The following is a 17428-nucleotide window of genomic DNA, read 5'->3' on the forward strand; positions in this document are numbered from 1 at the left end:
GAGGCCTTCAGTTAAAGTCAGGTACAGAAGTAAAACATTCCACAAGACGCAGGGGAAGGGTTTCACTTTCAAACATTGTTTAATAATCGCAAAGAAAAATACAAGAAAGGGAGGGGAAAAATAATTTGTGCCTTATAATCTAAAAACAGGGGTTCTTAACTTTTCACAGTGCAACCATTTGAGGTTAAAAATAATTCCCCGTTTACCTCATTCTACAGACACCAGTACTCCTCATTATCAAAATAACATTTGATCAAACAGTAGATCTTCTCAGCTGGGATGGCTGCATTCATTAGCCAACAAGTCATCCAAAGCACAAATATTTAGCCTTGAACTAAAAAGTATTTCAAGTTTAGCTATCAATCAAATCCTTCCCTCATTAACGAGAGCCATTAATCAGCCATTTAAAATTCATAAGCATTGGCCTGCGTTGCATGATTTGTAAGTAAAACCATCCAAAGACAGTTAGCATGTACTATTCACAATTATGTTCCACTTGTTTGACTGGTATTTGTAGTACCACTCAACTCCCCCCAGAAACACGTTGCAACCCCTTGGTTAAGAACCCCTGATTTCATGCATACAAATAGAATGGCGACAGTTCATCAAGAGGGCTGGTGCAGTGACTGAAATAAGGCTTTCTAGCAAAGTACTAATTCAGGCCTACGGCTGAGATGAGCAGAAATGTTCTGAAGGCATGCGTCTGACCACCTGCAGCTTTGCAAAATGTCAAGAGGCAAATTTTATTTAACTTTTTTTTTTCTTTTTTTAAATGGCATCAATATCGATATCCTCCTCCTCTTTTTCAGAATTCTCTGGCTTTGTTTTTTCCATTTTCAGCTCACGTGCAGAGGATGAATACACCACCTTGAGAGACACACAAATGTCAGGAAAAACATTTCAGAATTAACAAAAGTCTTTGTTTATTTTTGCAAATGTCTGCATATTCTCAGCATCAGATGAAAATTAATTGAATAATTGGGTAGAATTTGCTTTGTTAAGATGAGCACTTCCGCTACACCATTTAGCAGAACGTTTTATACTATTTTCCTGGACATAGGTTAGGTCTAGTTGTGAAATACTGGGTACAACGTTTCAGTTCAGACAAAGTGAATTAGGTCTGGGACATGTGCCCCTTGATATTTTTAAAAACAAGTCATTACCTCCACATTGTCCTCCTCTTCCTCCTCCTCCTCCTCACTGCCCTCACTCTCCTCCTCTGCCTCCTTCAACCATTTCACAAAAGGCTCAGCCTTAGCATGGATCTCTTTGGCGAGTTCTTTTGAAACGTACTTCTTGGAAACCTGGAACAGGCATCACACATCCTTGTTGAGATTAGCATTAGAGAATCTCAATTTGCTGGATAGTGTATACAGCAAACCTACATCATTCTGCTAATGTTAAGAGCCAAAACACTGACCACTACACCACACAGGAGACCCCAATCTTACATGAGGCTAAAATTCTTTGCTCTTTTCGGTCAAGCTACAATTCATGTTTCTTGGACAGTAACAATATTAGGGTTTTCACTCACCTTCTCAGCCCATGCAAGTATGACATCTTCCTCCAGCATATCTGCATCATATAGGTCTTTGAGAATGATGGGGACACGAGGCAGCAGTTGGCTCTGATGGAGTTTTACCAAGCATTCAAAACCACCCAAGAGGTACTTCTGAGCCTTTTTATCATTGTGGCAGAACTGACAACAAAGGCAACAGCTTTATTTGGAGACATCACACATCGCTGTATAAATCTCACTATGCCTGACAAACTTACTCCACAGTTCAGGTGTCCTAAAATACCTAATATTTATAAACCGAATCACTCTGTCATGCTCACTGATAAAGCTATAATAAGAACAAGGAAGTTCTATTTTTAAAAAATAAATCTCAATAAAGGAATGAAGCTGCACCCTTGTTGCCTTTGATGAAGACAACTGCTAAGGACTTGAGAAGGTAAACTGAGGCTGCCCTTACTCTGAGGAAATGACGTTTATACTTCTTGATCTGCTCACGGATGTTCTCGTCAAAGAGCAGCTCACTCAGGATCAGTGGGCCCATGGCCCTCACTTCGAGCCGCTCCGCTTCGGCCAGGATTTCCTTATCAGAGGAATCGATTCCTCCCTCTTCCTTCTTTTGCTGTTTAGGGAGGGGGGAAAAAATGAATACATGGAGTATGCATTCTATAATGGAAAAGACATTAAGGATCCAAGGATGTTTATTGGCAATTCCATTATATATGTAGGACACATAGGAGAATCGAAATGCAGTTTCTCCTGCACCTTATACACAGATTTACAGACAGACATGTAGGTCTATAATACAACACAATAAAACAGAATGGAGGGGGGGCAGTAGACTAATATCAATGTGCAAATAGTAAAGTGCAAATATATTATAGAATATTTAGATATATTAATATTTAGATATAAACAGATGTAGCCAAAAACACCAAACTTGCACCTTTACAAAGTTGTAGAAAATGTTGACCCTTTCCTCCAGAGTCTTCTCCAGGTCTTCACTCAGTGTAAGACCCTTAGCATGCTCACTGATCTCCTCCATTCGGCGTCGCTGGGCCTCCTCTGTGGTCTCTTCTGCCCAGTCTTCATCATCATCATCATTCCCATCCTGCACACAGCACAAAACCATGGACCAGGGATAGTTCACTAGATTGTTTCAAGTGCAGACGTCCAACTGATCAACAGAACAATAAAGTGTCATGCCTTCTAGTAGATCAGAGCTCAGTATCCGTCGTAAAATTGTTCATTCACAGGTGGCACTGGTTGTTGATAAATACGTGTGAAGGGTCCTTCAAGCTAACCTGCTGTGGGTATAGATGTGGCCTACTGTACTTCCCTCCTAGGACCATTCGTCCCTCGGTAGGTTAAGCCAAAATATGCCCTTTATTTTAGATAGATAACACTTTGTCAGATCCAAGATCTGAAATTTGAATTTTAATTGACATTATATATACACTGATGCCCCATAATTATTATTATTAATGTTTACCATGTGATATTAAACAAGAACCATGGTATCGCAGTACTGAGGTTACCTGTTTTGGCTTGATATTGAAAACAAGAACAATAATGGGTTGAGTGGGTGATCAAATTTACTGCACAGCCCACCCACCATTTTCTGCAGTAAGTGAATTCTGCTGCTTCAGACTGTCTGCTTCCAGTGCTGTGGGCAAACAAGACTTATTGCTTGAAGAGGCAACTGTATGCTTTGCAAATTCCAACCCTGGAACTGCTTTCTCACTATGGCGAATCATGATTTTGAAGCTACAATGTCATGGCAACTAAAAGTGCACCCTCAGCTTTTCCAGGATAGATTAAGTTCAAAATTACAGATCAATAAAGTTATTGGACTAACCAAGGTCAAGTGGTTGGCAAAGTACTGTCTTTCAAAAGAAAATCATTCTAAAAAAGGAAAGAGTAATGACTGTAAAAAACATGGACAATAACATCTCTGGGAAAAAAAAAAAAAATTCCAGCATGTGTAGCTCCACCTTCCGTCATTGTGTACGCCTCTGCAGCACATTTTCAACTTCAATTTCTCCTCTAAACTGAAATTCCATCTCGACTGTTCAAATCCAGCAGTTTACCTTGTGCTAATACTTGCACATTTTATCTGTTTCCCCCTAAAATCAGTTATTCTGGTATAGCCCAAGAAATGCAGTAATTTACAGCCCGCGGGACCCATCCTTTTCTTTCAGATCTGTTTGTTACACAGCAGTTTGTTTGTATTGGTGCTCTCAGGCAGCTACACATTTAATAGTAAACTTATAACAGTTACATTTAGAAGTTGACATTGTCATGTGTCATTACCTGCTGTACCATATCAGCATCAGTGACTGAATGAAATTAAATTTTCATTAGAATTTCTTTCCATTTTTAGAAGTGCAGCAAAGACATTCCAGCATCAGCAGAACTTCGCTTCACTTTAAATAGTGCAAGTGTTAAACAGTAATACCTTAATAGCTTAATTCATTCTGTGACTGAGCTTGTAAGTCAATTTGCTTGTATATCAAATTCAATTTCCCCATTAAAATTAATTTAAATGCTATTAATCCTTTCCAGTCCCCCCCAAAAACCACACTTTTGTTACATGTTTTAAATAAGAAAAATGTAAGTTATAAATAAAACCTTGAAAATCAGACAAAGAAAAGACACAGTAGGAATATGCATCACATGCAAACACTATGGATTCAGCTCTAAATATAAGAGCAGAGTGGACAGTACTGTGTACATGACAAATGTCTTTAGAAGTCTTTCATTAGAAAGAGCAGGTGAGGCACACCAATACTCACCACAGCTTCAGGAGCATCTATGTCATTGTTCCCAGTCTCCCCACTATTTGAGCCATTCTCCTTGTCTTTCTTGCGATTCTTTTTCTCTTTCTCCTTTTTGACAGATCCACTATCATTCTCTGTTCCAGGACAAGAAACTATATAAGCACAGATATAGCAGCACTGTATGTGCATGTTCATTTTGTTAGTGAGATCAAACTTAAAGAATGTGTGAATGCTCATAACATTGAGAAAATAATAATAATAATAAAAAAAAGCATGCAGGCTATTTCCACACAAGGAAAAGCTTTTTTTGAATGAAAAACACACACACCTGTACTAAGCTGTAATAAGCACAATAATAATATTAATAATAATTTTGAGTAGTCTCATTTACAACCTTCTAAAAAACAGCATCAGGATTAAGCAAGCATATGGTACAACCATTGCTGTAAAATAGGAAGAAACAATTTGCAGTCCAATTCAGAGAATTGCACCAGGTACATATCATTCAAAAGAGAGAAGGTGCCGAAGGCCATAAGACAAGTGCCCCTGGCTTTAAACTCCACTACAGTGTTTCACAACTGCAGGATACTACAAGAAACATTGAGTCAACAGGCAACAGTTTCATTAATCCATAGTGGGAGAATTAAAGTAAAAATCATGAACAGTGTTTATTAAAAATATATATAATAATTAATTAAAAATAGGGGCCAGTGGTATCAGAGAGATATCATATCAAAATGAAACTGATCTTACCAGGTGGATTTTTAAGAATGAAGGTGCACAGTTTGTGCCTGGTGTCCAGCATGCCTCGGTACCCACAGGCCTTGCATGAGTTGCCAATGGTTTGCTTTTTGGGATTGATGTGCTGCAAGGAAGTGATCATTGTGAATTTACAGAAATGAAGCTCAAAAAAGTTAGATCACAAATCAAATGACACATGCTGTAAAATTTGTCTAGAGAATGACGCTACAGCTGAGGAGCTCAATTTACTGTGGCAAGTTTTGGCACACAGGTGAATAGGTACTCTAACTGTTAAGGCTGTGGAACAGGAGCCACACAACTAAGCTCAACTTGCATGTAAATCACAGTTATGTACACCATATTGCCAAAAGTAATTTAGTGCAGTCATGTTGGAACAGGACAGGGCCATCCCTAAACTAGTCACACAGAAGTTGGGAGCATGAAATTGTCCAAAATGTCTTGGTATGCAGAAGTATTAAGAATTCCTGTCACTGGAACTAATGGCACTTTTCCACTGCAAGGAGCATACACAAGTCTACACTGCTCTTGCTTTTCCACTGGTCAAATCTGGTACATGGTCCCTGGAACCGAGTAAGTTTTCAGTCCCAGCTCGCTTTGTGTTCTATGAGGTACTAAATGGTGATGTGTAAACCCAGCAGAGCGCTGATTGGCCAGAGAGACATGTCTATCATGAAATGCAGTGCTCATTCAAATCCAGCACAAATTATTGATTGTTAAATCTCTTAAGTTACAGCAGCTTTCACATTAATTTTTAATCGGACTCACAACGGTAGCTTATAATTTTACCTCCTTGGGCTGATGAAAATTTCCAGTGAAAGCAGAACATGCAAAAAGTAAAACTGATCTGTGAGAACGGGGACATGGAACCACGTTTTGCCCAAAAAACAAAAACAACATGCGAATACATGATGAGTAAACAGTGCCCAACTTTACAGCTGCCGTTGTGGTTCCTAAAGCCAGCAAATCCTGTTAGAGACAGGGTTTTATGACGTCACTAGCTCAATTTTGCAGGGGAGGCCTGTCAGTGGAAAAGCATCAAGTTTTAAGAGCGGCGAGCCGTGTAGCGCCGGACCCATGCAGTGGACAAGCACCACAAGGGGCCGAGCCCAACTCCTGAAATCCCTCCTTGCACCAAACCTTACACTTGGCACAATACAGTCAGGTAGGATTGACATACAGAGAATCTTGAAAACCCCAGAAAACAGGTCTCTCTAGAGAATACTGCTCTAGAATAGTGTCAGTGTGCTTTACACCACTACATCCAACACTTTCCATTGCACTTTGTGACAAAGGCTTTAATGCAACTGTTCGGCCATGAAAATCCATTCCATGAAGCTCTACACACTGTTCTTGAGCTAATCTGAAGGCCACATGTCTGTAGCAATTGACTATGCAGAAAATGGTGACCTCTGCTCCTCAGCATCCACTGACACCACTCATTTTACATGGCCTACCACTTCTCAATCTGTTCCACTTTGACAAATTTCCTTGCCAATAAATATTCCACAGTCAACTCTTAGTGGTATGGCAACAACTGGACTTGCACAGGTGGAGTCCTATCACAGTACCACTATGAAATTTACTGAGCTCCTGAGAGCAACCCATTCTTTCACAAACGTTTGTAGCAGTAGTCTGCATGCCTAACAGCTTGGTTATATATACATTGAAATATATTTGTCATATACATGGAATTTATATACACACACACACACAACGGAACACAATTAAATATGGATGTGTGAGTGAATACTTTTGGAAATATAGTGTATATATTGTACTCCCTTTCACTACATAGCTGTCTAAGATTGAAAAAGGAAAGCTTTAATTTAGTGCCAAGTAATCTCATATAAACCTCTTGCAAACCACAATAGTACACCCAGTATATAGGCACAATTTTCATCCAAACTACAGAAAGGATTTTTGTGAAGGCCACCATTTTAGACAGCATATTCCCCACTGCGGCTCCAGCATGCCTAAGCAGAAAACCAGCTAGCTGAGACAATGCAAGACCCAGCGTGCTACACTGCAGTACAAAGAGGGCTGTCCTCCTCAATAATTCCCTGCTTGTGCAAACAGGCCTGGCACTGCTATCAGACAAAACACAGCTTCTGCAGATATGCTCAGGTGATGTCTTCCCAGTTTGTCCCTGTATCCTCTATTGTCAGCCTGATCATCTCAATTACAGCTTAGCCAGTAAGTCTCCAGGAAGAGTAACTCTGCCCACTGACAATTTAGTTGTTAATTCAGCTCTTATGAACAGTCATTTGATTCTGGCACATGGAGCAAAACTACCTTTGTGAGTACCTTACGGGAAGCTGCATATTCAGCAACCCTTTCAAACCTGTGGCCAATACAGAGGGTACCAAGTTCACCTATTCAAACAGAGTCACAAGTGTAAGCTTTTAAAGAGCCTCGTCACTAAGAGCATTGTTTTACCCTGGTCAAACAGCAGTTTAAGATGAATGGAATTTAGTGGTCAATTCTACACTCAGGAAAAATATTATTATATGATGTATTTAAAAAGTGAATTCAAATGAGCCATTTAATGCACAAAAGGCAGGGGGGTCATTAAGTCCATATTTACCAAATCAGTTTCTGGATTGTCACACTCAGGACACAGCACAAATTTGCGAATGAACCCATCCAGCATGTCTTGCAGTTTGTTTGCCTCATGAGATCCATTGACAATGTAGCGGTCATTCTTGGCATCAAACTGAGTCTGGGCTCCCAACTCACAACCAAAAAACTTAGTGGGATCTAAAGAAAGCATTATAACATATTAGGGGGATTTAATCACTTTATTAAGGCTCTGTAAAAATGTGCTCTGTTAGTACTTACAAGTTGGAGGCCTGTTCAGTGCCTTGGCAACATCGACCATGTTGACTATGACAGTCTTGATTCCATTTCCTTTGCCTTCCACCTAAAATAAAAAAAAATAATAAATAAGTTTTACTAATTCAATTCACCCATTCAAGTCAAAATTTCCCTTTCTGAAGTTTACAAATACAAAGCACCAAGCCATACCAACCTTTGCAATCAGACGGGGCATCTTATAGCGGTAGAACTGGTCTGAAACGCTGCGGTTGACGTTGACAGACATTTTACCTTGCTATAGGTTTTATCAGCAAGATGAAAAGATCTTGAATTGGCAATTTTTGGTATATTCTGTCTCAAAAAGAGGGGATGACATAAACGACTGCAAGAGGACTGTGTCTCTGACATGAAAAAGGTATGGCCACTCAGGCTCTAAACTGTAAGCTCGTAGGCTATGTTCCCCACACACAGGTTTCAAAAGCTGTCCAACAGCTCTGTAAAATAAAGAAAGAACACATATGAAAAGAAAGAAAAGGAGGCAATTCAGGTATCCCAATTATTTAGTTATTAATTACAGTAATAAAATTAACATACACTTATTTAATCACACTGCTATAAACGTGTTATTGATATCAAAATGAGAACATTTTGTTCCCTCCCAAAGGCAGAAAAGCCATGCTTATCTGCTGGGAACAGCCGTTTGCTCCTATTCAACTCGAATGGAACCCAACAGAAAGCCACAGCGTAAAATATGCAATTTAGGAAATTAAGGGCTTTTTAATACACATTAAAATTACAAAAGCACATATGCACAGACCACAAAGTCTCACATTATGAGGCCTCTCACTTTCTGGAAGAAAAAAAAAAGGGAAATAATGAAAATGACCAGAAAAAGAATAAAAAAAAAAGAAAGCACTGCACTCAATTTATTTAACTGTTAAATAAATAATAAAAAAAGAGATAAGTTATTTTTTAAAGGACACAGGGAATTGGCCATTCAATTTAGGAAATGAGGGGCTGCTTTAGTGTTACTTTAGGTAACTTCATTTTGAGAACAAAAAATTTCTATTGACTGAATGAACATATTCCAGGGGCCCATTATTAGTGATATCATTATAACATTTTTAAAAAGTATATAATTTCAACAGGACTAAAAGGAGAGTACATGACAATATAAAAGTTCTCACAGGGAAAAATTAAGTTTCATCAGCAGACAAACAAAGTGTGGTCAATGTCCACTGATCTGGAGAGGGCAGAACACACAGGGTATATCCTGAGTAAAAAATTAAATGAATTTTGCCTCCCCTACTGAACAGTATTTCTACAAATGTGTGTCCTCGAAGGACATAAAATAAGACTTACTGCTATGGGAAACTGCGTTTTCCTTTGATAATAAATATTAATTGTTGTAATGTCTATGTGAGCGTGAGTGAAGTAAAGCTGCTGCAGAATGCGTCACACTCCGAGCAAACACAGCAGCTCAGAGTCAGGAGGAGGGGGCCGCCATTTTAACCACACTTCAGCTTATTGAGGGTGAAACACGAGGAAGCACGTACACAGCAGAAGAGTCATGTGGTAAAGACAAAAACCCTGTACCTTTCCCATCCGCAGCTCCTGACGTCCAGGTACTCGCCGTTTGGGTAAAACAAAGACATAAACCCACCGCTGCTCGCCCTGAGATGCGCTGAAGGGTTGAGTTACAGTTAGTGCGTTTCTCTGGCCGTGAGAGACTGAGGGAGTTTACAGCAGCACAGGAGGAGCACAGCTCTGAGGACACTTCAGCCTGGGTCCGCAGAAGGAAAGTAAAGCCCTGGAGAGACAACTCGAGCTACCCTCGAAAACGGGAATCTGCAACCAACCAAATCACCATCGATTAGCGACAGCAGCCAAGTCCGACAGAGACGCTCAGGCTCGATCTCAAATAGGGCCCCGACTCGCTCTACTCCCTACATAGGGAACTAGGGATGGATAAGATATTTCGGCACTATCACGATACATAGACAATATACCCGATGCGTTCAATTACATGTTGAAATCCACACTGTTTGTTTTAACTTTTAAAATAATTATAACCAATTACTGTATTTTTTCTTAAACGTATTTAAACATCACTTAAGCTGGACTCAAGCTCATTAATGAAACCTTAGCTGGTCAAGTTCATATGTTCAAAATGCCCATCATGAAAACAATATAACTATAAAAGTGTCATGAAATAACGATATTTACGCAGAATCATCGCTTTAATCTAATAAGTAATTGAGTATATAAATTCAATCCATGTTCAACTGTAAGTGATTGAACATAACACTTCTCAACACTTAGCCTAGATTAAGTGCGGTTTCAAAAAAAAAGTGCACGTTAAAAAGTCTGTATGACGCCATTTGAGACCGAGCCTTAATATAAAGGTTACATCAAGATAGTGTGCTCTGCTGATCCTGAAGGAAATTAACGTTATACTAGAAAATGGAACCAAGCTCGTGAAAGTCTAATTAAGCTCACGATCTTTGATGCGAAAAGAGAAACACTACAATAGCGTGTGTCACATCCTTCAAAGTCCACAACAGGATAACATTAAAGCCAAGTTTAGCTAAGTGGTTAGCTAACATATGGCAGGACTTCCTAGCTTTTAGCTAAAGCTAAACTAGCTCGATCTAGCGAGCTGTAAGTTCTTAACAATAAGAAACACTGTTAATAAATGTATATGTTCCGTGGTTATGGTTTTAACTGTGCTTGCAGAAATAAATAAACATCTATACATACACTCTAACACGTACACGCCGTGTGCTCCTGAGTCCAGCGCCACAGTGAGCGGTTCCTATGGCAGCAGCTAGAGTGACTCAGTCTCTGAGTGAACTAAATACACTCATCTCTCTCTCTCTTTCTCTCCGCCCACTCAGCATCACTCACTCACAAACGACCACGAATACGCCCCCTATTCTCACTCAACTCTATTGGTTAAATTCACTGTCACTAACTAAATTAGTATGGTTCAGAATTTAAGGCCATTGATAACATTTCACAACACTGAATATAAAAAACGTACAAGCCATTCAAAAATGATTAGAATCATACCAGGAACACTACTGAAGTTTTCGGCATTTACCAAATGCTGTTATACAAAGCCATTTGCCGTTGAATTATTCATTCATTATCTGTAACTGCTTATCCAGTCCGGGGTCATGGTGGGTCCAGAGCCTACCCGGAATCATTGGGCGCAAGGCAGGACTACACCCTGGAGGGGGCGCAAGTCCTTCACAGGGCAACACTCACACCTATGGACACTTTTGAGTCGCCAATTATGGAAGCAAATCTGTCTCATCAGGCTTTGAAATATTACCACCTTTGAATTTGTAGCGCTGAATTTTTTGCTCTGAAATTATGAATCTGAATTTTGTTGCTTTTGAATTTAAGTTTTCAGATTTACACCTCTGAATATTTTGCTTCACAATTATGCATCTGAATACAATTGCCCTTGTGAATTTTCAAGAACACGTTTTCACTGTTATTATTCAAGGTTAATAAATTCTGATTTTAAAAAATTCAAGCTTAAAGAATTTCAAAGAATATATTTAGAAGTTGCTCAAATTCAACAGATGAAATTCAGATGCTAAAATACGAGTGAAAAAATTCAGATACACATCCGGGACACAAAGAATAAGCAATCGATTCATTAGGATTTTCTCTTTCACCTTAAATGCTGCACTAGTTGCATTCTGTCGCCGCTAGATCATGAAATACGAACACAACTTCTACACCGTGGAAAACTACACGTTTAGCTTCCTTCCGTGGATATTATCTCTTTATTTTCAAAGTGTCTCAAAAATCTGAAAGTCTCACTAACGACACAATATAACAGACTATTGATATCCTGAAGATGAAGAAATTCTACTGTGGACATTTTTCTCATGGCCCTGTGCCTGCCCAAGCAAGGACTTGAACTCTGTTCTACTCTAGGGTACTCTAGGGCAGTTGCTCTGCAACTGAAATCTAATATGATGAGTTTTCTTTGCAGACAGTGGCTTGAATTAATAATAATAAATACACACTAAATATAGTTAACTATCATCAATACCAGCATGATATAATGTTTTTTTTTTCATAATTAGCTTCTATACTACACTAAGTGTCTCAGGGTTTAACTTTCCAATTTGCTGTCAGTTAATGTCACAATATAATTAAAATGAACGAAGAATACATGATCTTGAACAAGATATTCAAGAAATCCAAACACCTTACATCTATATTCCGAAAAATAAGAAGTACATCTATAATGGTTGACAGAGATTTGTTACATTCATCAGGAATCTGAGAAGTAAGATATATTTATGTCTATATTTCAAGGAAAGTGATGGGATTGTGGGTTAAAATAATATTCTAAGACATTTATTACATGTTATGATTACATTAATTATATAATTATAAATTACAGTGTGGGTGGCACGGTGGCGCAGCAGGTAGTGTCGCTGTCACACAGCTCCAGGTGCCTGGAGGTTGTGGGTTCGATTCCTGCTCCGGGTGACTGTCTGTGAGGAGTTGGTGTGTTCTCCCCGTGTCCGCGTGGGTTTCCTCTGGGTGCTCCGGTTTCCTCCCACAGTCCAAAAACACACGTTGGTAGGTGGATTGGCAACTCAAAAAGTGTGTGTGTGTGTCTGTGTTGCCCTGTGAAGGACTGGCGCCCCCTCCAGGGTGTATTCCTGCCTTGCGCCTAATGATTCCAGGTAGGCTCTGGACCCACCGCGACCCTGAACTGGATAAGCGGTTACGGTTAATGAATGAATGAATTACAGTGTAGTCTTGGAATCACCAGAATGTTTTGCTGACTTTTATTGCACTACATCCAAAGCGCAGTTTGCTCTCAAACACTGCATATCACTTCAGTATAATTGGGTATACATACTAAACTGTGTATATATGTAAATACATTTGTTAATAGCATTAAAAACAGTACATTCTGGACCATGTGTAGATGCGAGTGAATTTTAGAACTTATTTTCCATGCAGTGCAACTTGCATGTTATAGCCTTTAATATTCATAAAATAATCAGTCAACTTTTTGGGTGTGTGGGTGGGAAGCTTCTGAATAGAGGCATATTTCAGATCAGCTCCCCTTTCAGAGCACATTCCATTTTTGTAATGGCACAAATACCCAGCTACACAGGCCAGGGGATGGCACACAGAGTGAAAGCTCTGGATGTGTTTTCATCCTGCTGCGGAACAAAGGCATCCTGCCAGAGCCACACAGGCCAGAGAGGGAGGAATGCTGGGAACAAACAGGCAGGATGGACCCTCAGGATTATCTGTGGAATTACAAAGGGTGAAAAGGCTTACTGTTGATGGGACAGTTGGTGGCACAGAGGAAAACAGCACGTTTAGGCCAAATATTTTCACAGCATTTTTCACCACATGCCGTAAAAAACACATTTATTTTCTGCTTGACGTAAAAACCTATTACATAATGAAGCACATAGCTACATGTCATTTACAAATCTACAAGGTAAGGCAATATTTACAAATCTAGGGAATTGCTGCTCTTTCTGGTTTGTTTACATTCAGAAACTCCATGTCTTTTAAGGAGGAATGGTATGTTTGTAAAAAAAAAAGGAGGAAAAGAACGGTTGTTTGTTCGTGGCTCAAATTTAACTTGTCCTTAAGTAGTAAGGGATACTGAGGTGTTCCCAGGCCAGTCGAGACATCTCAAGCACATTTTGGGTCTTCCCCTGGGCCTCCTCCCCATTGGACATGCCTGAAACACCTCACCAGGAAGGTATCCAGGAGGCATCTGGATCAGATGCCAGAACCACCTCAAATGGGCTCCTCTTGATGTAGAGGAGCAGTGGCTCCTAACACTGTATCTAAGGGAGAGTCCAGACACCCTGCAGAGAAAACTCATCTCAGCCGCTTGTACCCGCGATCTCATTCTTTCAGTCATTACCCAAAACTCATGACCAAACGTGAGGATTGGGACGTAGATTGAATGGTAAATCGAGAGCTTTGCTTCTTGGCTCGGCTCTCTCTTCACCACAACGGACCAGTACACAGAGTCCGCATTACTGAAGATACCTCACCGATCCACCTGTCAACCCCCCAATCTTTCCTTCACTCGTGAACAAGATGCCAAGATACATGAACTCCTCCACCTGAGGCAGGATCTCATTTCCAACCTGGAGAGAGCACTGCACCCTTTTCCAACTGAGTACCATGGACTCAGATTTGCAGGTGCTGAATGTAACAAGACCAAATCATCTGCAAAAAAGCAGACATGGGATCCTGAGGCCACCAAACTGGACACCTTCCGCCACTTGGCTACACAGAGAAATTCTGTCCATAAAAGTTATGAACAGATCAGGTGACAACTGGCAACCCTGACGGAGTCCAGCCAAGACTGCAAACAGACTTACAGGATAGCTCATAGCAAAGAGCCCAGTAGCCCATACTCCCAGAGCACCCCCCACAGAATATCCAGAGGGACATGGTTGAATGCCTTCTCCAGATCCACAAAACCCATGTAGACTGTTTGAGCAAACTCCCACGCACCCTCCAGGATCCTAGCGAGGGTAAAGACCTGGTTCTGTGTTCCATGAATCCGAACACATCCGCATTGTTCCTCCTGGATCTGAGGTTCAGCTATCAGTCGGATTCGCTTCCCCAGTACCCCCGCATAGACTTTACCAGGGAGGCTGAGGAGTGTGATCCCCCTAGAGCAGCGGTCCCCAACCTTTTTGCCCCATGGACCGGTTTCATCTAAGACAATAATTTCACGGACCGGCCTTCATATGTTCAGGCCTACATTGCTCGATAATCGTTAATGACGTAATCTAATAATAAATCATCCGCAGTGGTCTTATGTCAAATGCAAACATCAACAGACAATAAACAACCTTGGTTCTTAAATTAATAATCAACAACATCTCTGTAAACAAAAATATTTATTTTAGAACGAAAATAAAATTTCTTTCTAATAAAAAATAATTCTGTGCAGCGCGGTACCTAATGGCCCATGGCCCGGTATCGGGTCGCGACCCGGTGGTTGGGGACCGCTGCCCTAGAGTTGGAACACACCCTCCGTTTTCCCTTCTTAAAAAGGGGAACCACCACCCCAGTCTGCCAGTCTAGAGGCACTGCCCCTGATGTTTCAAAGACGTGTCAGCCAGGACAGCCCTACAACATTCAAAGCCTTGAGGAACTTAAGGAACTTGAGGCCCTACCGCCAAAAGTCGTTTTCCATGTCCTCATGAACTCCTCCCACACCCAAGCTTTTGCCTCAGCGATAGCCAATGCCCCATTATGCTTGGCCCTTCGGTACCTGTCAGCTGCCTCCAGCGTCTCTTGAGCCAGTTAGGCTTGATAGGACTCTTTCTTCAGCTTCCCTCTCCCAGGGTGTCCACCATCGAGTGCGGGGACTGTCAGCTCCAGTTAGCCACCTCAACCATGGAGGTCCGGAACATGGCCCATTTGGACTCAATGTCACCAGCCTCTCCCGGGATGCAGTTAAAGCTCTGCCAAATGTGCTGTTTTAATATCTTATTTCTTTTTGGTCTTTTATGTCTTAAAGGTAGGGTGGCATGGTGGAGAGAGTGGCGCAGCAGGTAGTGTTGCAGTCACACAGCTCTAGGGGCCTGGAGTTTGTGGGTTCGATTCCCGCTCCGGGTGACTGTCTGTGAGGAGTTGGTGTGTTCTCCCCGTGTCCGCGTGGGTTTCCTCTGGGTGCTCTGCTTTCCTCCCACAGTCCAAAAACACACGTTGCAGGTGGATTGGCGACTCGAAAGTGTCCGTGTGAGTGAATGTGTGTGTGTCTGTGTTGCCCTGTGAAGGACTGGCGTCCCCTCCAGGGTGTATTCCCACCTTGCGCCCGATGATTCCAGGTAGGCTCTGGACCCCCCCGCGACCCTAAATTGGATAAGCGGTTACAGATAATGGATGGATGGATGTCTTAAAGGTTATAGTCATTGTGAAATTAATAATTACATTTTATCTGACATGCTCTATAATAATAATAATAATAATAATAACATTAATAATAATAATATTGTTATTTTAAGCAATTATATTTATTTTAAGCATCTTTATATATCCTGTACACTGTTGAAAGACAAAATAATATGCAAATGTTATATTATTAAGTATTGTTGCATTTCTTAAACCGAGTATCTCTGAGGTTTATCTAACAACTGTCTACTTTGAATGACTTTAATCATTTTGACTCCAAGTCAGTGAACTGCAATGGAAAAGAATGCAATATTTTCTGTAAAAACTACATTGTGCTCAAAGTTATGGTTTGTCTGGAATCTACCCAGAATCACTGTGAGCAAGGCAAAAACACATCATGGACTAGGTATCACGAACTCACGCAGCCACTCACATCTATGGACATATTGTACAGCCAGTCCACCTACGAGCATGTGTTTTTGGACTGTGGGAGAAAAACACAGTACCCACTCTTCACAGACAGTGATCCAAAACATGCTTTGAATCCACAAACACAGGACACTGGAGCTGTGTGACAGAAAAGCTACCTGTTGAGCCACAGTGCCACCCTGTGCAAATTCTTTTTTTTTTAATTAAGTGCATCATTTGAGGGTTTATTGTCCTTTTGCTACAGTTGAAGCCTGTATTCTGAGAAGACTTTACATAAAGTCTTAAATATAATAAATATAATTCATAAAGTCATAAATATAATTATCGTTATTGATGTTAAAGTAGGGCGGCACGGTGACGCAGCAGGTAGTGACGCAATCACACAGCTCCAGGGACCTGGAAAGAATGCTGTATGTGGTCTAACCTGGCGTCCTACAGGGGGCAGCATAGCATGAGAAATGTGTTTAATGTTAATGAACCACTTCCAACCTAGCTGGAATAACCTTCAAAGATCTTGGTAAGGCTGTTACTTTAGGAAAACGATAATACGCAGACTTCTCACTGGTAAGCTAACAGCCCCCCCCCCCCTTTTTTTTTTATGTCTTTCAGTGCCACTAAAGGCAAACAAAGAGCCCGAGGGTGAACGTCTCTTAGGCAATCAACATTTTCTGTTGAAATTTCCAAATAATGATACCTCTCCAGAAAAAAATACAACTTCACCAAACTTTCTTAACGTTAACATTATATTTATTTAATTTTATTATTTTAGTGTCTATATGTAGTCATGATGTATTCAAGACATGAGCTCTCAGTACTTGTGCATGGGCTAAGCAAACTCTAAGATCCTGTTTATTATTCATGATTTCAGTGGCCTTTCCTGTGCAATCATGTGCCTCAGAGGAAACATAAATTACACAGCTGCATTTCCATTTGTTCAAGTGTGTTTCCTTTGTAATGGCAATAAAGATCCTTATATGAATAAACAGTTATAAATAAATCATATATATTTTTGTATTGAAACAAAATTATATATGACCTCTTCATCCCAGCCATTGATTTTATTTTGGAAATTGATAACACTTTTGAAAACAGCTATTACAGAACAGCTGTTGCATGTTCATCTATTGGAGAGTCTGGGATGCCCAATGTAAATGTAAATAAATACACAACATTTTTCCCCATGTAGGTTACTTCATTTATT

The 17428-nt window shown here is 40.4% G+C and overlaps 1 protein-coding gene across 1 annotated transcript; it reads right to left on the reverse strand.

Moving 5' to 3' along the window:
• Positions 1-63: 63 nt before the first annotated feature.
• eif5 (eukaryotic translation initiation factor 5) lies at positions 64-10746 on the reverse strand. Its single transcript, XM_066676940.1, has 12 exons — positions 10633-10746; positions 9469-9720; positions 8087-8366; positions 7897-7978; positions 7643-7815; positions 5050-5161; positions 4312-4430; positions 2463-2627; positions 1977-2138; positions 1535-1699; positions 1164-1304; positions 64-867 (listed from the first exon to the last, which is right to left on the reverse strand). Exons 3-12 carry the CDS (start codon positions 8156-8158, stop codon positions 769-771), a joined length of 1290 nt encoding a protein of 429 aa, XP_066533037.1. The 5' UTR covers positions 8159-8366; positions 9469-9720; positions 10633-10746; the 3' UTR covers positions 64-768.
• Positions 10747-17428: the final 6682 nt, after the last annotated feature.

The sequence above is a fragment of the Hoplias malabaricus genome, chromosome 7 (assembly GCF_029633855.1).
Source record: "Hoplias malabaricus isolate fHopMal1 chromosome 7, fHopMal1.hap1, whole genome shotgun sequence".
In the NCBI taxonomy this organism is placed as follows: Eukaryota; Metazoa; Chordata; class Actinopteri; order Characiformes; family Erythrinidae; genus Hoplias; species Hoplias malabaricus.

Excerpts from the sequence above, each read along its gene's own strand:
- eif5 (XM_066676940.1), bottom strand. The coding sequence starts at position 8,158 with ATGTCTGTCAACGTCAACCGCAGCGTTTCAGACCAGTTCTACCGCTAT. Across the intron at positions 7,979-8,086 it reads TGCCCCGTCTGATTGCAAAG|GTGGAAGGCAAAGGAAATGG; the intron begins GTTGGTATGGCT and ends TTTTTATTTTAG. Across the intron at positions 2,139-2,462 it reads TTTTCTACAACTTTGTAAAG|CAAAAGAAGGAAGAGGGAGG; the intron begins GTGCAAGTTTGG and ends CTCCCTAAACAG.